The sequence below is a fragment of the Globicephala melas genome, chromosome 3 (genome assembly GCF_963455315.2).
Source record: "Globicephala melas chromosome 3, mGloMel1.2, whole genome shotgun sequence".
Classification (NCBI taxonomy): Eukaryota; Metazoa; Chordata; class Mammalia; order Artiodactyla; family Delphinidae; genus Globicephala; species Globicephala melas.
The window spans coordinates 116,617,525-116,641,494 of NC_083316.1; the positions used below are offsets into that span (position 1 = coordinate 116,617,525).

At 50.1% G+C, this 23,970-nt stretch overlaps 1 protein-coding gene and 1 long non-coding RNA gene across 2 annotated transcripts in view; one reads left to right on the top strand and one right to left on the bottom strand.

The window, feature by feature from the left end:
- Positions 1-15,945, top strand: part of LOC115860044 (uncharacterized) — a 58,134-nt gene extending 42,189 nt beyond the window's left edge. The window contains exon 3 of the long non-coding RNA XR_004042307.2: positions 15,462-15,945. This is a non-coding gene — a long non-coding RNA (uncharacterized lncRNA). The remainder of the gene's footprint in view (positions 1-15,461) is intronic.
- A 1,392-nt stretch (positions 15,946-17,337) lies between these two features.
- The window catches only part of PFDN1 (prefoldin subunit 1), a 60,172-nt gene continuing 53,539 nt past the window's right edge, over positions 17,338-23,970 (bottom strand). The window contains exon 4 of the mRNA XM_030869427.2: positions 17,338-17,741. Within this exon, the coding sequence (XP_030725287.1) occupies positions 17,658-17,741 (84 nt within the window). The 3' untranslated portion in view covers positions 17,338-17,657. The remainder of the gene's footprint in view (positions 17,742-23,970) is intronic.

Here is a 23,970-nt window from a genome sequence, read left to right on the forward strand (position 1 = left end):
CTGGCTGAGGACGACAGCAGGGAGGCAGGAGTGAGCCCTAGGCCAAGTGTGCCGGGCTTTCAGAGTTTGCTGAGAGCCCTTCCATTCTCCAAACTGGCGGGGCTGTAAATAAACCCACCGCTTTGGGCAGCTGAACCCCGCTCAGTGGATGGGGAGCAATCAGCTGCCTTCCGTCCTTCCTGACATGTTGGAGGCTCCCTGCGTACCCTCTCCATCTCCAAGGCTAATCTCACCTAGTTTCCCACCTCAGCCTTTCATAGCAAGGATTAGCCTGTCTCTTCCTGTTTCACTGGCAAGGTGATTGGTCATGCTGTCGGAGACTTGTTTTTGGATTCAGCTTCAGAGACAAGCTGGCTAGAACTAGTAGAGTTGACCATGGAAGGAAGTTGTCTTCCTGAACTCCAGCCCTGCCTGCCTAACAGAGTTCTAGTCACAGCCCTGCAGGCCAGGCCCCCGCCTCCCCTTCTCCCCTGGGGAAGTCTGGCCTCACGTTTGCCAAATGGCCCATCTCAGTGGTTGTGGTGGTAGTTTTCAGGACCCTTGGTGGTTGACTTTTGGGTGGCTTGCGGTGGTGTTACAGAACAGCAGGGACTGTTGGGGACTGCTTGGCGGAGCCCAGGTCCCCCCCACAGTCCTTTCCAGATCTATAAGGATGACCTTTGGTGCTGTGAAGTGGTGGGCGGTGTGCTTCAGGGGGCAGAGGGTGGGGTGGGGGGGCACTCGTTACAAGTCAGGTGTGCCTTGCTTGGATCACCTGCTCACCACGCCCACTGAGAGTGGCTCTCCTGTCCCGTCCCTCCCTTAGAACTCACCATGTACCAGGGCTCTAAACTGGGGTGCCTTCAGGTGAAAATACAGCTATTTTTACTGTCTGCCAAATTAAGCTTGACCAAGGAGGAAGAAAACAACCTCGGGCGTTTTACATAAATGTGTCTGTTAGGACTGTTAATCAGTAACTCGGGAACCTGGTACGTGCAGAAGCCAGTTGTCGTCTGTATACCTAAGATAAAGACACATTTTGTGTTCAGTAAAAGCGATATGGTGGTGTTTGCCTTGTTAGAAAATGCAGCAAGACCTATTTGGATGAGGCCCCTGAGGCCGGCACTCAGTGTGAGTCAGGCTCATATTGCCGATGGCAGAGCAGCCTGTGCCTGTCTGTGCCGGGGCACTAATTGTAAGAACCCGCAGCCACTTCCGTGGTGATCTCTGCCCATCTGGGCCCATTCCAGAGAGCCAGCTCCCCTCAAAGGAGCCTCTCCACTTTTTTCTGTAACCCGGTGCCTGAAACCAGAAAAATAATTTTCCTGTTTCTGTTTAGCATCCAGAGTCATGGCAGTTGTCTTATATTCAGGGGCCGCTGACAGTGGGAGTTTGAGGCTTCTATTTCTGTTCTACTCCTACCTTTTTCCTCCTTGCTTTGTTTCCGTGATTCCCTGGTTCCGAGCGTCTTCCCTGCTGCTTAGCAGGGTATGAAATAACAGATCGTGCAGTTCATCACCGCCACCACCACTCCCTCCTTGGGGCAGGGGGTGTCAGGCCATGATGACTCTATCGGTCAGGAGAAGCCAGGGCTGTAGCACAGCCTGGGCCAACCTAAAATGCTGCCTGTTTCTGGGTGAGCTGCTCACTAGCCAGCATTTCTTTAAATTTTCTTGTAAAGGAAGGAAAACAAGGACAGGGCAGTAGTAGGATTGACATTCCTCTCTCCTTAGCTCCTTCTGAAAGGCCCTGTCCTGATTCTGGATTCTAGTTTTGAACATTGGTCCCCCCACCCCCCAGTATGGCATGTCACCATGCACTTCCTCAGATAGGTCCTTGGCTCTTCTTTCCAAGGTGTCTGTGAGCTGCCTGAGTCAGGCACCGTGTCTTTCATCCCGGACTCCCCTGCAGGGTTGGCTGTGTCAGGGAAATGAGGAGTGAGCATGTGGGGTGGGAGGGAGCCTGAGCAGAGTACCCGCCACCACAGCAGCTTCTCTCTCCTCCAGCACATCCTCTGTGAGGTCTGCCTGGAGAGGTCTGGAGGGGTCTTCGGGCTGGAGGGCAGGTGGGCACATGGCAGACAGCAGACCTCCTTTTTTGGATGGCTGTGATGGGCGTCTAGCCGTCTGGCCTCAAGGGCAGCCTGGGGGAAGGCGGGATCAATCACACCACCAACCCAGGAGAACTGAAACAGCTGCTGGGACAGAACGTCCCTGAGCCACCAGCCTATAGAGCCTTGCCTCCTGCAAAGCTCCCATATCTCTTTCCCTGCAGGGTGTTGATATGCCTGGAATCCTCATGAATAAGCGGAGGATGAAAGAAAGTAGCGTTTATCATTTCAACCACTTTTAAGTGTACAGTTTGGTGGCATTAAGTCCATTCACGTTGTTGTGCAACCATCACCACCGTCCATCTCCACAACGTTGTTCATCAGCCCAAACTAGAACTCCTTACCCACTAAAAAATAAATCCACTCTCCAGTCCCCGGCAACCACCTTTCTACTTCTGTCTCTGAATTTGGCAGCTCTAGGGACCTCATGTAACAGGAGTCATATGGTATTTGTCCTTGTGGGACTGGCGTACTTCACTTAGCAAAAGGTCTTTAAGGTACACCCGTGTTGTAGCAAATGTCAAAATTTCTTTCTAAGGCTGAAGAATATCCCATCGTAGGTATAAACCGTGTTTTGTTTATCCTTTCATCCATCGGTGGACACTTGGGTGGCTTCCACCTTTTGGCTGTTGCGAATACGCTGCTGCGAACATGGGTGTGCAAATACCTGTTCAAGCACCTGCTTTCAATTCTTTTGGGTACGAGTTGTAAAGCACAGGAACAAGATGTCTTTTGAAGGTCAGTTTCTGATGACTCACCCTTCTCCACTGGGGGCTAGACTCACAGGCCAAAAGGTGGCTTTACTCACTGCCTAATTTTAGACTCCAGCATAACCACCACTGGTCACTCATAACGTCAGGCTTCATTTTGATATTTGATAGGCTCTCACAGCATGTTAAAGTTCCAGTTTTACACATTACCTGTCACTGACTGCACCTAGCTGGCCACTTCCTTGTGATTGTGGAGGCACCCTTGTCACTCGATGGTGGGCACTGACGCTAGGCAGTGCACCTCATTACACCCGCTTGCTTCCCGGGGGTGCAGGCTCTTGATGACTTTGCCCCTCCTAACCCAAGTCGGGCTGGTCTTTCGGTCTCGACCCCAGACCTGGCTCCGTCCTGGGACCCGAAACCCTGAGCGCACTGACAGCTGAGGATGTTGAGGTCACTTGTCTTCCACGCGCAGCGGCTTTGGGCAGGTGTGGTGTTACCCCCCAGGTCTGCTGGTTCTTGTCATCTGTTTTCGTTTCATCCAGTTCTTATACAACATTTAACGTTATAAGAATTATACATCATTTCTTTCCTAGGAGAGTAAAATACTTTTCTGAAATACCTTGACATTTGGAATTGCTGCAAGCACTGGTGTTCCCTGCACCAGCTTAGACCCAGCCCTAGGGGCCCCATCTGGGGGACGATGGGCTTTCGATGGATTCACGTGTCCTGTCACGCATGGGTCTCTCTACCTCTGTACGAGACTTCCTTTGGCCAGCGCCCGTCTGTATTTGTCAGACGGGTTAGGAAGTAGAGATGGGAGCCCAGGGAGAAGACCTGTACCCTGCACTTGAGGACCTCATAGTCTAGTTACAGCATTTAGAAACCCTGAGGATAAACTAGCCATTTCTGAGGCAGTCCTGTTTTCTTATCATTTCCAATGCCGCAAGTAAAAAACTCATTGCCGGCCTACAAAGGGAAAGGCTCCTGCTCTTACCCCCAGGCTCTGTTCCGGGCCCTGTACCACACGTACTGTACGTAGCCTCCCCTTTTCATCTAAGGGCTTCCCTCGGGCCCATCTCTGTCTTGGTGCTGCATTCTTCTTAAGGACTGCTTGGTATTTCTAAGACTAAGGTTTTTGAATGATTGTAATGATAGTGTGATAGCAGCAATTCAGAGTCAGAAAGATCCTTGATGGGCTGGGCCAGGTCAGGAAGGCTTCTCGGAGATGCGCTGAGCTGCAGGTGGTGGGTCCTGTCCTGTCAGCGATGCAGAGGAGGAGGAAGGCGGCTGTTTCTCTTCTGCTGTTCTCGGGGCTGACTGTTGCTTTCTCCTGCTCTGGCACGTGGCACTAGTACACGCTTAGTACTGTGCCGCCGTTTTAGTCCCCTGATGGTCGCCTTATTGGCCTTGGTTTTAGATGCTGGAGGATGAAGGGAGGAGTTTGCCAGACAGCGGATTAGATGCTTCTCAGAGGATCTGAAAGATCTGTGTGAGGTGTGGAAGAACCTTTCACATAGTAACCCAACCTGGAGCAAGATCTCTGGCCTAAACCCTGGGAGCTAATGAATCAGGCAGCTGTTTCTGGAGCTGACCTGGAGGAGAGGCAGGTGAGCCATTTCTCTGGCAGGGAGAGAAGGAAGAGGCTGTTAAGGGTGCACAGCCGGATCTGGGAGGCAGGCAGGCATCTCTGCTCAGGTGTCACACTCTGTACGGGAAGGCTGAGGACCTGCAAGTGGTCTGGGAGGGACTGTGAAACCCACTGTGGGCTTTCCAGCCACACAGCCTTCAGGTCTTTAGCAGGCGGGTGGGTTGTCACTAGGCATGGGCCTGGCAGTCAGGATGCAGGTCTGTCTCTGGTCCTTGGGTTATAGCCCTTGTGCTGTTGTCCTGTTTGTTCCCATGCTAACCGGGTCCCTCTTCTGTCCCAGGCTCAGTATATCAGCTCCCCTGTCCCCTGTTCTGGGCTCTGCCTGAGGTTTCCAGAGTCACACTTCCCAAAGACGTAACCATGTCTCCCTGACCCTGAACCTGGGCTCTGATACCATGTGGTTGGTTGAGGCCAAAGGAAAATTGACAGGGACTGTATGTATGTGTATGTGTGTGGGGGGGGGGGGGGTGTGTGCGCACGCGCATGCACGTGCACGCATGCCCACGGGCAGTTGGGGTGAGAGCAGGGCCCGGAGTTGGCTGGCAGTTCTCCCTCCAGCAGTCGTCCGTCCTCCTGCTGTGGCGCCACTGGAGGTGGCCTGGCTCTCTTCATCTGCCCCCTCCCCTCATAGTGGCTTTGAGCACACCCCTCCCTTGCGATGGACCTGTTAGCCTGTGCCCAGTGAAGGGCTAGCTGACCTTGCAGGCCCTTTGCTTTCAGAACAGCCTATGACTCTGCCTCCTGGCCTCTTGTTTATTTCTGAGGCTTCTCCCCTGAGTCCGGGTGAGCCCCCCACCCCTTCCCTCTGCCGGTTTAGGCCAGCTCTTTAGTCAGTCCTGGGAGGGGTCTGCCTGAGAGTCACCCATTTGAGTAACAGCAGTAACACCAGTGAGCATTTATTGAACGCTTGACAACGTGCTAGGCACTGTGCTGTCAGCATTTTGCCTGCCTGATCTCTCCATTTTCCCAGCAAGCCTGTGGGGTACAGCTTACTGCCATTACTCCTATTGTACAGCTCAGGAAGCTGAGGCTAAGAGAGGTTGCTACCTGCCCAAGGCTACATGGCCAGTGAGTTAGATGAGCCTGTATTTAAATCCAGTTTGATATGGCTAATTAAAATCTCTGCCCCTAAATTCTAATTGTGGTGCCTCCCACTAGATTGGAGCAGTGTGTCTTTGGGAATTGTGACCTGGGTTGGGGCAGCAGTATCAGGTAGGGAAGGGTTTCTTCCCTGCTTCTCTCCAAACTTCCCATCTCCAGACTCTGCTGACAACCCACTGCTTACCCATCCCACCGCCCCTCCTGCTGAATCTCGGGTTCCTGCGGAGAGTTGTTGGAGCCTCTGGGGCCGCTTTGGCAAGGAGGAGGGAGGGCTGGGCAGATGGGGACGAGCTTGTCTGAGAACACAGCCAGTGCCCCTGCACTGGGTTGTCTTTTTGTGTGCTGTCGGGTAGGGCGCAGAGCGCAGGCTGGGTCTGTGCTAGGCGGTCTCTGCCTGCGGGAGGGATGTGCTAATACACACCTTGCCCGCTGCAGCCGTCAGCATCACTGGGGTTCAAGGCAGTTGTCTCTCTGCTCTGTGAATACGGCCCTGAGTGGGCTCCTGCCTCCTCACGGCAAAGCTGTCCTCACCCTGCTTTCCACAGAGACCAGAGTTCTGTGGCCACCAAATACAGGCCTCCGTGTTTGAAGCCCAGAGGAACTTCAGCCCATAGAATGAATACTTTTCTTTGGATTATTAGTTAGCCAAGTACCAGCCTTCACACTGTGCACGTGCCTGGAACTGGGTTTCCTGACTCGTGAAGGGGAGGCATTGGCCCCACTCCTTTTCAGGAGACCTTCCGGTGCTCTCGTGTGGTATGACGCTCGCTGAGCCAGGGCTGGGCTGTGCCTGCTGACAAGCAGCCTTTCTCGTGGGGGCAGGTAGATCTGATCTGAGTCTTGCAAAAGCAAGGGAATTTGGCTGTGAGGTGCCCAAGGCCCTTATAGGTCGGGCTTGGTAGCGGGGTTGCTGAACGTGGCCGGATACAGGCCCATGGGATCCATGCAGCGTGACTGAACAGTCTAGGTGGCCACGGAGAAAGCACTGTAGGAAGGAGGAGCCTGGATGTCTGTGAGCAAAGGAGCGACTTGATGGGCAGGCGGGTGTAGAACAGTGGGAGTGTGCCGTGTGAGAAGCCGGGAAACTGGCGTGTCAGTGCTACCTTCTGGTTGACTCTGGACGGACCACATAGCCTTCCCTCATGCAGTTGCCTCCTCTGTGAAATGGGACCACAGTGTGTTCTCTGCCTGTGAATGTGCAGGGATCTACAGACTTCAGTCCAATGATGGTGAAGAAAACGGTGATGAGGGCTGAGTCTGGGAGCAGCAGGCAGGTGCCTTGGTGAGAAGGCATCTATCCCACGTCCCAGCACCCTGGGGTGCTGCTGGAGGGCCCCAGAGGCAGAGCAGAAATGTGGAGGGGATACTTCCAGGACGAAGGAATGGAGGATGAGCCCAGTGACTGTGTTGCTGGGGTCAAGAGAAAGCCAAGGGCTGGGGCGGGCGCTGCTTTCAGGAAAGGTCAGGTGCAAAGGCACTAAAGTTGCCGACAGTGCTGCCGAGGGAACAGGCTGGTAGGGCGGACAGCAGCAGCGTGGGGCTCTGCTGAGGAAGTGGGAGGAGAAAGAAAGGCATGATGCTGGCACTCACATGGGTGACAGAGAGAGGGGAGCCGAGGTGGGGGGGGGGGTGAGGGACCTGAAGGTGGCCCCTGGCAGACCATGGACTCCCCAGGGGTTTGCAAAGGCTAGACTCACTGTACCTGCTCCTCGGTGCCCTCTTTCTGCAGGACCAGGCTCCAGTGGGCTTCTGACTACCTGCTCAAACCCAAAGGGGAGGAAGAGAAGAGGCTAGGGTTGGTTTGGGAAATGCCACCAGCTCATGTTGCTGGAGAGGGAAGGAGTGGCAAGTGGGGCTGTTTGGGACCTGGCGTGGGAGTGTTTCTGGCTTATGGGGCTCAGTCTTAGGAATTGCACCAGCGTGAGGACCCTCTGGTCTCCGAGCTCCTTGCAGGGAGGAGTGGTGATTTGATACAGCTGCCGCTTGCCAGGTTTGCCCAGTAGGAACCCCAGTGTGTGCCCAGGGCTGAGTCAGCAAGGCCTGAGGGGAGTCAGAACTGCATTGAAGGCAAATCTGATGGATGAAACTGAAGGTCACAGGCCGTGAAGGGAGCGACATAACTGGGAGCACAGGTTAGGGGAGCTGGGCCAAGGGGTGTCAGCAGGTAACTGTGACATTGGGGAAGGCATCCAGGACTGAGGCCAGTGCCACCAGGGAGCCCAGATCAGTGGTTGCCAGCTGCCCCCAAAGAAAGCCCCTGGAGCGAGCACTGTGGCAGAGGCTAGAAGAGGTCCGAACTCTGCTGAAACTGGACAGCCCTCCCTCCTGCCTACAGGACCCTGGCAGTGACATTGGACGAGCGGCTTTGAGTGTGGCTTTGGAACTGGACAAGCCTGGATTTGAGAAAGATATAAAATGCAAAGCAGAGTAAAAGCTCCCACCCCTCCCACACTCTGATCTATGTTTCTTGCATTCTTTCAAAAATCTGTATGTATATGTGTGTGTGTGTGTATCCTTTTAATTGTACAAAAATAACAATGCGCTGCTGTATACCTTTTATCCCTTGCGTAATTTACTGGCAACATGGAAGAACCATCCCGTTCTTTTTAATGGCCATTTAGTATTCTATTCTGTGGTATGCATTAGCGTACCTAATCAGTCTCCAGGTGACAGACATCAAGGTTGTTGCTAGTTTGGGGTTATTTTGATACAGCAGCAGTCACAACGTACACATATTTTTGAACAACGGGACAATTATTTCTGTAGAAAAACCCTAGATACAGGTTTTCTGGGTCAAAGTTGTATGCATCGCCCCTCCTCGCCCCCTCCCAAGGGGTTTCTACCAATTCACACTCCTGCAAACAGATTTTGAGAGTTACAAATGAATAGTAACAGAGCTGTTGTGAGGATTAAATGAGATAATGTGTAAAGCTTTCAGCCAGTCCCTGCCACATCAGGCTGTAGGGCAGGCCTCACTGCAAACTGAATCACTTTGATGAGTCAAGTAAAGTGCTGGGTTGGGTTTCGTAGTCAGCTTGGGGAAGGGGAGGTGGCAGGAAACAGTGGTCTGACAGCTGCTGAGCAGATGTCACCTTCATTCACACATCCAGGAAACTACCTGATGTGCGCCAGACACTGGAGCAGGGATGGAGCAGGGAACCAGATAGCGTGGCTCCGCCTTCACGGAGCTGACAGTCTGGAGAGAGAGGGAGACCTCGAACAGGTCTCCACAGATTGTGCTAAGTGCTTGAGCAGCACAGCACATGTCTGCTCACCGTGCCCTCTGACTGGGTCTCTCTCTCCCCGCCCCCGCCCCTCCCCTGCCCCCCCAGTGTACGTGGAGCAGGAAAGGAAGACGGACGACACCGGGTGTCTGGCGGCCCTGGCCGCGTGCTGGGCTGCTCTCTGCTGCTGCTGCCTCCTGGACAACTTGGACTGAGCAGCCGAGACCCAAGTGCTCCCTGCAGGCCTGCCTACCTTCTGTTACTGGAATAAACTACTAGTGCTGCACAGTTAACTTTTTTTCTTTCTTTAAAAATTACCTAATCTACAGACTTCAAAATTTTAGCATCTATGATAGGTGTGAAATGGTATCTCACTATTTTAACTTACCTTCCTCCTTACTAGTGACCTTGAACATAAAAAGATGTTTTTGATTTGCCTTTACAAATCTTGTGAATTGCTTGTTACATATCCTTAGCCCGTTTTTTCTATTCGTTTGTCTTCTCTTACTGATTTGTAGGGAATCTTTAAATATTCCACAAATATTTGTCACTTTTATAGGCTTGGAAATACCTTCTTCTTATCTGTCTCTTAACCTTTTTATAGTGTATTTTCTAGTATGAAAGTTTTGTTTATTTTCTATTTTATTATTTTTGGCTGCGTTGGGTCTTCGTTGGGTCTTCGTTGCGTCTTCGTTGCTGCACGTGGGCTTTCTCTAGTTGTGGCGAGCAGGGTCAACTCTTCGTTGCAGTGCGCAGGCTTCTCATTGCAGTGGCTTCTCTTGTTGCGGCGCACAGGCTTCAGTAGTTGCAGCATGTGGACTCAGTAGTTGGCAGCGTGTGGGCTTTAGTAATTGCTGTGTGCGGGTTCTAGGGTGCACGGGCTCTAGAGCACAGGCTCAGTAGTTGTGGCGCACAGGCTTAGCTGCTCCGTGGCATGTGGGATCTTCCCGGACCAGGGATCAAACTCATGTCCCCTACATTGGTAGGCGGATCTTAACCACTGTGCTACCAGGGAAGTCCCGAAAGTTTCTAAATGTCATGTTTATCTTTCCCTCATGCTTTTGTGTGTTTTAATCTTTGAAAAATCATTTTCTATTCCAAGATTGCAAAGATAAGCCTATATTTTCTTCTAAAACTTTTTCACAGTCTTTTTTTTTTTTTGGCTGCATTTGGTCTCCATTGCTGCACGCGGGCTTTCTCTAGTTGTGGCGAGCAGGGGCTACTCTTCATTGCAGTGCGCGGGCTTCTCATTGCGGCGGCTTCTCTTGTTGCAGAGCGCAGGCTCTAGAGCACAGGCTTAGTTGCTCTGCGGCATGTGGGATCTTCCCGGACCAGGGCTCGAACCCGCGTCCCCTGCATTGGCAGGCAGATTCTTAACCACTGCGCCACCAGGGAAGCCCCAGCATTCTTTTCTTACCAAAAAATGACTGGCCACATGATCTCCAAGGCAGTTTCATTCGCAGTTCTAGCATCTAGGATGTTCTCAGTTGTCCCAGCTTCTACAACCACTTCTGTCCCAGTGGCCCAGCAGGTCTAGCCCAAGGATAGGACCACAGGAGGTGGTGGCAGTCCAGTCATACTTACCAGACTGGTATGACATGTCCAAACGCAGTTAACCGTTTTTGTTGTTTATGAAACAATTTTACTATCAGGTCTACTGTTCATAAAACTGATTGGGTTGGAGAGGGCTAAGGTACAAGCTGGCCTGTGACTGAGCCTGGGAAGAAAGAGGCTTGGGCCCACTCTCCGGAGGTGGTAGTGAGGGCAGTGAGGCCGAGGCGGCCTGGGGAAGGTCCAGAACTGAGCAGGCAAAGGCAGCTGCTGTCGCAGAGCCTGGGCCAAGGCTGTGCCAGTGCTGCCAGCCCCATATCCCTCCTCTACCTGTGGAGGAACAGGAAAGTGGAAGATATTCCTCACCTCTCCTGCTCTTAACCTCTAGACTCCAGTGAAAACTACACGCCCTTGATTGCTTCTACTATTCCCGGCCAACCTTCACCCCCTCACTGTCCCCCCCCCCCCGTATATTTACCTGGTGCTCATGGCCTTCAGAGCAAGTGGCACTGCCTTTAGGGCACCTTTTCTCACCAGTGCAACCCCCTTGTTCTTGAGTAATAAATGATCCCACTGCACGTGCACACCCAAGGAAAGCTGAAGTGCATCCTCAGCGAGCTGTGTGTTCTCCTCTCTGCCCCTGCATGGAAGGGGCAGGAACCATCCTATGGCTTTCCTGAGATTTTACTTATTCCTAAGATGTGGAAAGATCCTTCCCTCTCTTCTACCTCTGGTCTGAGCAGTAGGAGGGCTGTTCGGCAGCCTCTGATACCTCCGGGAAGGCTGGCCTTCTGTTGGTTTGGATGCTGGTTTAGAAGATGGGGTGACTACAGGCCTCCTGCCTCTGGCAAAGCTGTCATCTCCACTGGGGGCACTTCGGGGAGGTGCTCTGGCTGTGGTGGTCTTAGTAGAGAAGCAGCTTGGGTGCCCATCACTGGTCTTGGTCACAAGAGGCCAAGGTGTAGCTTCCTTAATTAGCTCCCAGAGCAAGAAGGTCCCAGACGTCAGAACTCTCTGGGAAGCCCGTCTTTTTGTTTGCTTCTCCTTACTAGCTCTCTGGGTTGGGACTGTGCACAGATGCAGAGACAAGTAAGAATGGCCTAATAAGGCTCAATTACCACTTCAAAGCCCTTGATTAATCATTTAAAATGTCTGAGCTGAGCAAGAAAAGGTTTCAGATTCCAGGATGGGGCTGATGGGGCTGACTGAGGAACTGGAGCCTTTAGCAGAGTAAGCCTCTGCTCACATTTCTGCCCAGGTCCCTGTGTGGTCTGGAGCCCCACTTGCCCACTGCCTGCCCAGAACCAGTAGCCCATGTGAATGGCCCCCCTGGGGTTGTACAATATGGTTGTCCTAGAATTTGGGACTGCTGGTTGGTGTGGCTGGTGGCCCTGGAGAACACCCCAGGGCTTGGTGGGCAGTTGGGCACAGGGGGATGCATACCTCTAAGCATCTTGCATCTGTCTTCTCTGCTTCCAGCAGAGAGGCAAGAAGGCAGATGGGGAGCCTCTTCCAGAATCTGCTCAGCTTCCCACAGGTTCTGCACCCAAGACCTACCTGGGTCTTTATGACCTAGTCTGGGCATCTGAGTCAGATCTATATGCTCATACACCTCTCCCTGCACATTCCACCAATGCCCTTCAGCACCACCACCACCTTTGCACTTGCATTCACATGGCAAAGCTCTGAATACCTGGCCCTCTGTAGGCCCCACCCCTGGGCTGGGGCTGAGAACATTGAAGGTTGGTACCAAAGGGCTGTGTGAGGCAAGAAAGACAAGCTGGTGAAGGACCCCTGGACCTGATCTCCAACTCAACCAGTTTTCTGGAAATGGAGAGTCCCTTCAGTCCCTTGCCTGGGACCAGGGCACAGGCTCCCGGCACTGGTTGAATAGGGTGGTCTTGGCTCCTGAGACACTAGATAGGAAATGGGATGGTTAGCCTTTGGGCTGATATGTGTGTGAGCCAATCTGTAAAGCCCTGCCTGCATCAGAAGGAGCTGGAGCCCAGCCTGTCCCCAGGCTGGCCACAAGGGGGCACTTAATCCCTAAGTAGGCACTCAACGTGAGTAGCCTCTGCAGACACCAGACCCTCTGCTCCCCACTGGGCACTGACTGCTCCCAACTCCACCCATTGCACTTTTGATCCCTCTCGATTTCTTTCCTCCTTTAAAAGAAAAAAAAATTTTTTTATTTTGGAGTAATTCTAGATTACAGAAAAGTCAGTACCGTTTCTGTTGTTGATCCAGCTTCCCTTAATGATTAACATATTACATAACCATGGTCCTGTCCAGCTTGCCAGTATAGGCCAGTTGCCAGGAAGGCCCATGTGGCCTGGGTGTGGAAACACCTGTATTAGAATCATCTCTGACCCAGCTCCTGCTGGGTAACCAGTACCACCAGAAAAGCTGTGGTGTACACAGTCCCCTGGCTTCAAGTACCCAGGGAGGCTGTCATGGCCCAGGACTCATGCACTCAGGTATCCTAACGGCTCAGCCAGGGCAGTATGGGAGCTTTCAGGCAGATTCACCTACTGGGTGGCAGGGATGGGCACAGGTGGCAGATTAGCAGAAGCCCCAGGGTGGGGTGGTGTCCTGGGGCAGACTAGGCCTGCAGCTCAGTGCAGCAGGCACCCTCTAAAGGTGCAGTACCTCAGACTCTGCAGGTAAGCAGGGTATCTAGGCAGATACAGTTGTAAAATATGCAATTCCTGGGTCCCACAGCGCATGCTGTGAGGAACTGTGAGGCCTTCCTCAGAGCTTTCTCCTGGGCCAGTCATCCCTGCTTTTGGTGATGGAAAGAAAAGCAAGGAAAACACAAGTCACTCCTACCTCCGCACCTACCCTCCCACACACGCACTCTTCCACCCCCATCTTCTCAACAGTCTGGAAGCATAGGTTCTGTCCTCAGCTAATGCAAGGGAAAAAGTCATAAGGGATTTGGAAGACTCGGTGCTCCAGCAAATACGTGACTCGGGTTTCTAAGGTATGTACAGCACTAACTACCCCTGTCAAGGTTGATGCAGCCCTCTGGCTTGAAGTCCTCTGTTCTGTAGCCAGACTCATTATTTCTAACCTCTGTAAGCATTGTCAGGGAGTAATCAGCTCAGTCTCTACTGCCCCAGGTTGTGGAGTATGGCAGGTGAAATAAGCCCTGGCAAGGACAAACTTGACTAATGGAGAAAGGTGATACAGGAAGGAAGACTGGGACATTTTTGTTTCCCTAAGTTACCTGAGGTTCAGTGGTTTTGAGAGGAAGAAGGGCTGGGAGCAGGGGAAGCAGTGAGGAGACAGGTGTCCCACAGGGTTGTGAAGATCAAGTGGTGCTGAAAGGCTCTCAGCACAGGTCCAGGTCCAGGCACATCGTGAGCACCTCTGTAAACGCCAGTTTAAGAGAGACTGCAGGACCTGGCACATAGCAACCCAGCCTCAGGCTGGGTCTCAGGCCTGGGCTAAACAGGCTGTTTCCAGAGCTGGCAGAGGAGGGGGACTTTATGTCCCAGGGGCAGCAGAGTGGCAAGGAGAATACAGCAAAAGATTATTCAACGGCGTCCACAGCCAACTGTGTTCTCAGTTTCCCTGTCCAACACTACCCCATGCATGATCATGGGAGGCTGGGAACTTGGGCAGGTGGCAGGTGACACCCTGCTGTGGTGATCCCAGAGTTTGGAGTGCCCAGGCCTTCAGTGGGTGGGGTGGGCTCCGGCTAGAGTGAGAGAGGACTGTCCTGGAGCCCGTTCACCCCTGTGCTCCTGGTCCCTATGCTACCCAGTTGGGGCCTGAATTCACATCCTGCCTCTGGCTGGTCCTGTGCTGAACAAGAGACTTACCTCTCTTAAGTCTTGATCCTTACCTGTGAAATGGGAATGATGGTATCTCAAAGTTACTCTTAAGACTAAATCAAGTAATGTGCCTTACCAGACCTCAGAAAAATAAATGGGTTGTCACCTCGTCTTTGACTAGGCTTGCCTGGTGGTGGGTCTTGTCTCCCAGACCCTGAACAACTTTGTCTGTGTTGAGAGGGGCCAAATGAAAACAGGCTGAGATTAGACCTGTGCCGTGAGAGAAGGGAAAGGGGATGTCTCTGTGGAGGGCGGCTGATACAACAGAACCTGGACAAGCTCACACTAAACCCAGCGTGTTCTAGCTACTTACTATACCAGGCTCTAGAGAAAAGAGTTGCCAAGAGAGGAGGTATAAAAATAGATACACAAAAATAGAACTAAAAGATGCCAAAGGACTGGTTTAATTTATAAGATTCATGTATTCATGAACTTTCAAAAAGTTTAAGATCCTTACTGCTTATTACTGAGTTTGATGATGGTTGTTTTGAGATTTTCTTAAAAGTGCCTGCAGATCCTTTGAGGCCAAGGTCAACCATCAGACATTCTAATGGGAAGCGAGGCTGACGTGAGCCACAGCTCACGAGTAAAGGGTGGTTGGGGGTCCTTCTTGATCTGGGGATTTGTTTGGCACTCAGATCTCTTAATACAGCGCTTAGCCCTGACAGGGCTCAGATTTCCTACTCCATTCTGGGGAAACGCAAGAGTACCAGGCTCCAGCCATAGCCTCCCACTTGCCTAGGTTTTCATCCTGCCTACCACATTGCTTTGTGCAAAAGTTTAGAGGCTGGAGCACATACTGCATTGGCTAGGTATGAAAACCAAGATTCTTGGTTAATCTTTTAAAGCCTAAAGCCCCCTTTTTAGGAGATTTTACTTACTCTCTTGCTCTTGGGAGATGGCTTAGATGTATCTAAAGAAATGCCCCCCAGTTCCCCTGTAGGATTCGGGACAGAGTGCTACCTGGTTTATAAACCAAGTAGGGTTAGCCAACTCTGGCCAGAGAGCAATGGACATTTCTTACTTAACTGGCTGCCTTGGTGAGGCCACTGGTTAGGTTCCCTAGTGCTTGCCCTCCTGCAGGGATGAATGTCCTTAGGAGGAGGGGGGAAAGTAGTTGAGCCACCCTTCCTCCATTCATCACCCAAGACTGCATAAGTGGAAAGGCTGCACAAAGTCTGCTCAGTGGCTTTGAGCTGCTGTATGTAGCTCTCCCTTGGTCTGGGAGGTGTTGGCCCTGTAGAGCATGGGGTTTGTGCCCATTCATTTTCACCCTCTCTCCCCTTCCCCATCCAGTGTATGTGGTGGAAGACCAGAGAAGGGATGACCTGGGCCCATCTACCTGCCTCACAGCCTGCTGGACTGCCCTCTGTTGCTGCTGTCTCTGGGATATGCTCACCTGACGACCCTGGCTCTCCTGCCTTGCCAGCTCTGCCGCCACCGCCAACAAGCGTGCCTGCCCCCATCTCTTCTGATTGCTGAAATCAATGACTAGCTCTGCACAGACACTTCTACCTTCAACGCAGTGGGATTCTAGATTAGCGGGGGTTGCTGCTGTTTAATTCAGTGACTTGATCTTTTTAATGTTCAAATCCATTTCTTATTGGTCTTTCACAAATGTGCTAAATGACTTCCATTTTTTTGGCCAAAGGCTTAGTGACAAAATATATATTTATAATTTTAAAATTATACATTCAAGGTAGTGGCGTGATATAACATACCACTGAATGATTTCTCTGCTAACACCCTGTATGTTTCAATAAATTTGTCTAAACTTCAACTGTCTCAGTTATTCCAGATACAATCTAAACCCTGGGTTTCTCAGCCACTGTCCAGTGTCCAGTATATGATGAGGAGCCGATCTACCTTTTCATCCTGGCTGCTACTAGGAAGGCAGGGTCCAAGGCCAGGTGTCCTTCAGCCAGGAGGTCAAGGAGTCCTCACCGAGCTAGCATTCTCTCTCTCCCTAGTCCCACTGAGATATGGACTCACCAAGGAGCCACACTGGCTTTTACCCAGAGCATAGGAAAGGGCATCTCGGTAACTGTGGCTGCCCCAGGGCCTGCTCTGGAAGGAGAAGCCACAGTTGGGGCTCAGGTCGAGACCTGAGGCTTTCTCTTCCTGCTGTCCCCTCCCAGAACCCAACCCCTGTCCACTGACACACAAAGAAGAGAGCTGTCATAATACAAACTAGTCAGCCACACCATCCATCTCAGTTTTGGCCGCAGGGTGGCGCTGAGCCACCATAGCAGCAAATCTAATTTTCCTTCTTCAGCTGGCCATCCCTGAGAGGCATAGTTGACAGCTCCTTGCCTAACCTCCTCGTCTGCCCACTTTCCCTCTGAATCAGCCAGGTGCTGATAAATAACTACCAGCTCTCTTTAAAAACAAACAAAAAGCCAAGATTTTGTAGCATCACCTGATTTCTGTGGAGTAAATGGTGGGTCCCACCGTAGCGGATTTCAAGCTACCAACGTGATATCCTGAACACGGAGTTGGGAAGACAAGGGCAGCAGTGCACTGCTATGCAGTTTTTCCACCATCCAGATACAACAGACTGCTCACCTCAAAAACACAGATAATGGCTAAATTTAGTAAAGTAATTTGGAAGGGGTAAGTTCTAAATACTTATTAACCTTATTTTTAATATAATGGTAAATTTACAAACTTAATTCTTAATAATGGCTACTGTTTAACAACTGGCTTGCAACAAAATTCCTGAAAATTAAATAATTGGCTCTCCCGAGCCAGCGCCAGCACACCACTGCCCCCACGCCTCCAGGAGGCCTCAGGATTGTAATGTCCACCCTATGAACTGACCAAAGGGAGACCGTCTTGGAGTGCTGCTGGTTTATTACCAGATTTTCTTTTACAGTGTTTGGGAGGAAGTGGGAAAGGAATCTTTAGGCAGACTGCCACTGAGGCGCCACTGTTGTGTCCACTTACATTCATTCAGCTGTGCCCTGCTCTCCTTTTCCTTATCTGCATACTACATGGAGGCTTAGAAGTTGAGAGGTTTACCTAAAGGAACAGAAAAAAGAAGGCAAGGCTTCAATGCAGAAGGAGCAGGCCCACAGCCCTGGAGGAGAACAGGGAGGAGCTGAGGTGGAGATAGCCTCTGCCTCTCTGATCCTCTGTTCTCATCCATCAGCTCAAGAAAAGCAGACTTAGCAGAGTGGGACAGATGTCTTTTATTGGTCTGACCAGTGTGACTAGTCGTAGGCCCAGGAAGAGCTCTCCTATCTGTCCCGGCTCCCATCTTCCCTCTCCTGGGGGTTCATGACTCACCCCCAGGGAAGAAGGGTGGCAGGCAGAGCCAGGATAAAAAATACAGGGATGGGATCTGAAAGGGGCTCCAGGTGATGCATAAAACATAGGGTTACCAGACCATCCAGATAAAATGTCCATCAGGCAGAGCAGAAGCAGTTTCCCTATACAGGCCCCTGGCCAGGAATGGCAGGGGTCAGGGGGAAGAGCTTCCCTAGAGGCTTCCTACTGTGCCCTTCGTGCCATCAGCATCTCCCGGATATTGTCCTCAGCTTCCTTCACACTCCGCTCCAGGTAGGATTTTTTCTGCTGCAATATGAGAAGGAAATAAGGGTTAGGACCAGGGGGAATGTGCCAAGTTGGTAGATGCAGCTTCTATGCCCAATGGTATGGCTTCTCTGTGACCAGTGACTTCCAGGAGCCTATTGTCTATTGGGAGCCAAGTATACACACCTGCCCAGAGTGTTCCCCCAGCCCGACCCCTGGGCACAGGGAGGGGGTTGCTCAGTACAGGAAGCAGGAGTGCTCTCTGGATGGCAATAGCACTCTTCCCCCAAAAGGAAGTAGACTCTAAAAACAGGCGTCTTGATACATGAAGTTATACCAGACAGACAAAGGCCAGGAAATTCCAGGACAAAGCTCTGGCCCCATAACAGATTGTCTCTCAAGGTTTTCCATGGCCCAGGCCAGGCGCCTGTAGCTGCCACTGCTGCAAAATGGACAGCATACCCTCTGCTCTGTCCAGCAAGATGATAGATAGGCTGCATCACACGTCTCACCAAGGCAGATGAGTCAAGATGAAATCTGCTTTTCTAATGAAACTGCTGCCTGCCAGGAATCCAGGACAGTGACACACTGAGTAAAACAGACCTTTTGGAAGTTTACCTCCTACCCCATCTGCGTCCTAAATTAAAAATCTCAACTTAAGACAAAGAACTTCACTTTCAGGAGCCACACCTGGACCAGGATTAACAAAAGATTAGTCAAAGGAAATCATGTCTGTACATTATTTGCCCTGTGGTCACCCCAGAAGTATGGTGGCTTCACCACTGGTCCCTGCCCTGAGGACACCGTTGTGGCTGCATTCCCACTTAACAGACATGAAATGAAGTCTCCCTTTTTGGGGAATACTCAAAATAATCCTCTCCCCAGGGTGCATGTGACTGAGCCACACTAGAGCCAGAAATGCAGAGCCCTAGCCCAGATGCAGCCAGTGCCCTTTCCCTCACCCCTCCTCCCTTCACCCAAGCAGCTGGGGGTTCACTTTGACTACTGAAGTGCCCAGGTGACCTGGGGAAGCCAGGGAAAGGCTGGGGCAGAGGGCAGGTAAGCAGCCTGGTCTCAGGCCTTGCTTGGGAACTGATCCCCAACCTCTGAGACAGGAAAATGGAATGAAGTGCTTCTATTACCTGAGGCCTTCACCAGTAAACCTCTCAGGTGCCCCTTCTACATATCCCTGCCTCTTAATTTTTCCCACTCTCTGTCCAGATTTTTTTTTTTTAAAAGAAGATGTTGGGGGTAGGAGTTTATTAATTAGTTTATTTATTTTTGCTGTGTTGGGTCTTTGTTTCTGCGCGAGGGCTTTCTCTAGTTGCGGCAAGCGGGGGCCGCTCTTCATCGCGGTGCACAGGTCTCTCATTATCGCGGCTTCCCTTGTTGCGGAGCACAGGCTCCAGACGTGCAGGCTCAGCAGTTGTGGCTCACAGGCCCAGTTGCTCCGCGGCATGTGGGATCCTCCCAGACCAGGGCTCGAACCCGTGTCGCCTGCATTAGCAGGCAGACTCTCAACCACTGCGCCACCAGGGAAGCCCCAGATATTTTTTAAATGATACATTTAGAGACTTTATAGTTTCCTTTAGATGCCAAATGCTGAGGCATCCACAGTATTTTTTAGTAAAATTTTATTGAAGTATAGTTGATTCACAATGCTGTGCCAATTTCTGCTGCACAGCAAAGTGACCCAGCTACACACATATATATTCTTTCATGTTCCCCTCCACCATGGTCCATCATAGGACACAACATAGTTCCCTGTGCTACATAGCAGGACCCCACCGTTTATCCATCCTATACATAATAGTTTGCATCTGCTAATCCCACAAATCTTTATCATAGTTCTTACGTGAACCTCTGGTTCCTATTTGTCTTCTAACTTCAAATTTCTTGAAGGCTAGAAAGAGCCCGATCTCTTTACTCATCTCCCATCTGTCCAACTTGCACACAATGCCTTACAAAAAAACAGGAGCTCCACAAAAACTCATAGTGACCATGATTATTCCATGGCTGAGGAAATTTGTTTAATTACACTGCTAAACCTGATACAGTCCTATCACTGTGGTATCAGAGTGGGAACTTAAACTTCCTTTGATAAACAACTTGTGGTGAGTAAAAAAGAGGCAAATACTAGTAACTCCTGATACACAGCTGAAGAATGTACATGTCCTATGTGTTGTGCAGCAGCTAGACAGCAAGTGCCATGCACCATTCTGGGCACCTTTTGGGTCCCAGACCCGTAGGAATCTAAGGAAAAGGCTTGTGGAGCAAGTGGGGTTCTATCCTGGCAGTAGTCAGCCAGTGCTCAGGAGCCCAGGTCTGTTGCATTCCATCTCTGCCAACTTGCTGCCCCAGCTAGCAAAACCATAAACTTGGAGCATCAGCAAGAGCTTTTCTCCCTACTGCCCAGGCCTCTGGCCAATCAAATTCAGGTTGTAATTCTCAGCTTTAAAATTCTTCACTCTGTCACATCTCTTCCTTCTATCTTCCACTTCCAGTTTCATTACTTTTTCATGATTTTTACTACTGCATATCCTAAAGTCTTCAAGTTTCAAAAATAATGATGAACCTGTCTTTACATCTTTAGTTTAAATATACTTACTGGACATTAAAAAAAATTTTTTTCATCCCAACAGATGGGGCATCTCTAGCACAGACCTGCTTTCTAACTGTATTCCAATAGCTCCTGTCTCATCCTCAAACATACCTAAGCCCAGAAGACCCTCATAGTCAAACCCAGACCAAAGCACATGATGTGGGTTGAACTGTGTCTCACAAAAAGACGTGATGAAGTCCTAACCCCCGGTACCTGTGAATGTGACCTTATTTGGAAATACGGTCTTTGCAGATGTAACCAAGTTAAGATGAGGTCATACTAGATTAGGGCAGGCCCTAAATCCAATGATTAGTGTCCTTATAAGAAGGCCACGTAAAAACAAAGGGATACACAGGGGAAATGCCATGCACTGATAGAGGCAGAGAGTGGAGGGTTGCATCTGCAAGATTAGGAAGGTGCCAAGGATGGCCCACAACCACCATAAGCTAGAAAGAAGAAAGGAAGGAGTCTTCCCTAGACCCTTCAGAGAGCATGGCCCTGCAACACCTTGATTTTGGACTTTCAGCCTCCAGAACTGTGAAAAAATAAATTTCTGTTGTTTTAAACCACCCAGTTTGTGGTAACTTGTTATGCAGCCTTAGGACACCAATATAGCACCTGAAATGAAGGATGCTCCCAGAGACCGAGTTTATCCCAAGGTTCTTTTGGACCCACAGCTTCTACCCACACTGAATCACAGAGGCCTAGGTAAGGATCCCTAAAAGTTAGAATACTGGGATTGTACTTATCCGAGAAATAACTGTCATAGAATTGACCCAAATACAAATGAGACCATCAGAGAGAATGGAAAAAATTAAGGAACCAATGACTAAGTTAAACTTTTTCTTCCTTGAATCTCCACAGGTTAAAACCACTAGTCAAATCAGAAACTCTGTGGACCCTGCTCTTCCCCATTCCTGTAAATAACAACTCCATTCCTGCAACTCAAGACAAAAACTTCAGTGTCATCCTTGAATCTTCTTTCTTTCACATCTGACATCCAATCAAACAACAAATCCTGTCAGTGCTATCTCAAAATGCATCCAGAATCTGACCTTAATGAAGAGCCTCCTAAGTGGTCTCCTTTCTTCTGTCCTTGACCCCCTTCAGTTTCTTCTCCACACAGTGGCCAGAGTCATCTTTCAACATTTAAAACCTTCCTGGCTTTCCACCTCTCTCAAAATAAAAGGCAAAAGCCGTTTCAAAAAGCCACGTACAGTCCTGCTCTAAGCTGACTCTGACCTCCCGTCCCATGACTCCCTCTCTCTCTCTCATTCAGCTCCAGCCACACTGGCCTCCAAGTTGTTCCTCCAACCCACCAGCTATGCTCCTGCCTGTCCTTTGCCTTTGGGTCCCTTTGTGTAGGAACTCTCTTCCCCAGATATCTACATTACTTGCTCCTTCACATCCTTCAGGTCTTTCTCAAGTGTCACCTTATGGGAAATGCCTTCTTGATCATATGCGGCTCCATACTCTCTATTCTCCTCACCTTGATTTTCTTCCTTAGCACCTATCACCACCTGAAGCGGTATTTGTCTGTTTTCTCTTATGAGAAGGAAAGGTCCATGAGGGCAACACTTTGTTCTACTCTCTAATATAGTCCCAGTGTCTAGAAGAATCGCTGGTTCATAATAGGAACTCAATAGTTGAACACAAGTGCATTTATCGTGGGAAATGATGCCTTACTGATTTACTTGTACACACACTCCTTTTTAGTTTTCCCTCCTGACCTGAATGACGAATACCCATCGGAGGAAGAAAAGGCAAAAAATGACCATTCTCCTTCAAGGTGGTTTTCAGTTTTTGACATTGCCCTCTAACCTCTGCCCCTAGATAAACACAGGTTTAAAACTCAGACCTCACTGATCCTGATGGGGACATGAAAACCTTGCTCCCACAAACAGGCCCTAAGGGTCAAAGCCCTTATGCTTTATTCTCAGGTCAACTTGTAAAACCATAAAACCATCCCAATTTCCCACGTCCTGGAGTTGAAAATCCTTGAGAAACTGCTCCATGTGATGTCAGTGTCAGGGCCACTGTGCACTACAAGGGGATAATAATTGCTGTGGAAACTCTAGGAGGCATGTGAAACCCCCACCTTCCACCGGGAGTCCTGGTAAGGCATTTGCTGGCCTCACTGCAGCACCTTTCCGTCTTACTGAGCAATCTCCCTCAGAACCCTGTCTGTAGGAAATTCTCTCCTGGCATCAAACCACAGAGCTCTAGGTGCGGCAACATTCCTGTGGGGCCTTGTCCTCACGTAAAATTCTGAGATTTCCTGTGGGGCTCAGCACGGCCAGGGAGATGACATTGTTGGACTTATTGCTCATCAGCCTGAAGTTCTTCTTTCCGGGAGTCAGACTGAGGGGTTGGTGTTTCATTCTCATCCTCTCACAAAGGAAAGAGGCTCAAGTCCCTAGAACTTTTCCAACATGACACAATCTCTCAAATAGACTCCTGAGGTAATTCATCTCGTGACACTATCTCTATAGACTTCTTCTTTTCGTAGGAACTTTGTCTCTTTCTCTAAATTAATATTTTTCCTGTTTGTATTATCTTAGGGTATAGAAAAGTCTTTTCCCCTCTCACCTTTTATTTCCCCACTTGTAAAATGAAGATTTGGGTAACACCAAATTAAGAACTCAAGAGCTTCAATGAATCTCATGTTCTCTCAGTCTGCAGAACTGTAAAATGGCCAGAGGGGGCCAGCTGCCCATGATGGGGAAGTTTAGCAAGAGGCCAAGAATTCACTGAAGGCTGAGGAGGCATGTCTTGGCGGCCAGGGTAAAATGTGAAGAAGGCAGGGAAACAAGAGGAAGAAGAGAAAAACAAAGGCAGTGCAGGGGCACAATGAGAGAACTCAGAAAGGGAAATGAGACACGGATGGGCAGAGATCTGAAAGTGCAAGTGCTACGACAGCCTGAATGGGTGAGGAGCACTCACCAGAGGCAGGAAAGGCTGGCCAAACATGACCAGGAATTTGAAGATAAGAGACAAGTGATCCAAGGACAGATGTCCACTTGTGAACTCATCTGGGTTTATCCACTTCACCATTAGGGACACAACTAGGCTACAAGGTAACTGCTGAGCTACATACGGCTGGGAGACAAGCTGAAAGAATGAGAAAGCAATTTTAGGCATGGAGCAGGAGAATAAAGAGAAATCTAAGAAGGGGTTACTGTCTCTGCATCTTTTAGAAACTGCTTTCAAGACATCTTTCAGAGGTTCCTCTGCTGAAAGACAGGGACAAAAGACTTGGATCAAGTTGAGCAATGACCTTGGTTTTTCTCCCAGATGTTCTTTTACCTACCTGCTAAAGAGACTCTGACACTGCTACCATATGGGGTCAGACTCCCAAATCCCACCTATGATCACAATGGCTCAATGTACCCAAGATAAACCTCTGCTCTACTCAAGTACCTTAGAGCAGAGATATACCAGGTGATGGTGGTGGGGGGAGAGGGTGGATTCTTATTTCTTCCAAATGATAGTGTTTTTAGCCTTTTAGTCCACCTAAAGTTCATGTGATCTCTATCTACTATTGTCCTCCCTAACACATAAGCTTCATTTAAGTCCCAGAGAAAGACCAGTACATCAGACAACCTGAGAAAGAAAGAAAACAAGCTCACAGGTAAATGAAGAGCAAGGAGAGGCAACTGTTCCAATGCA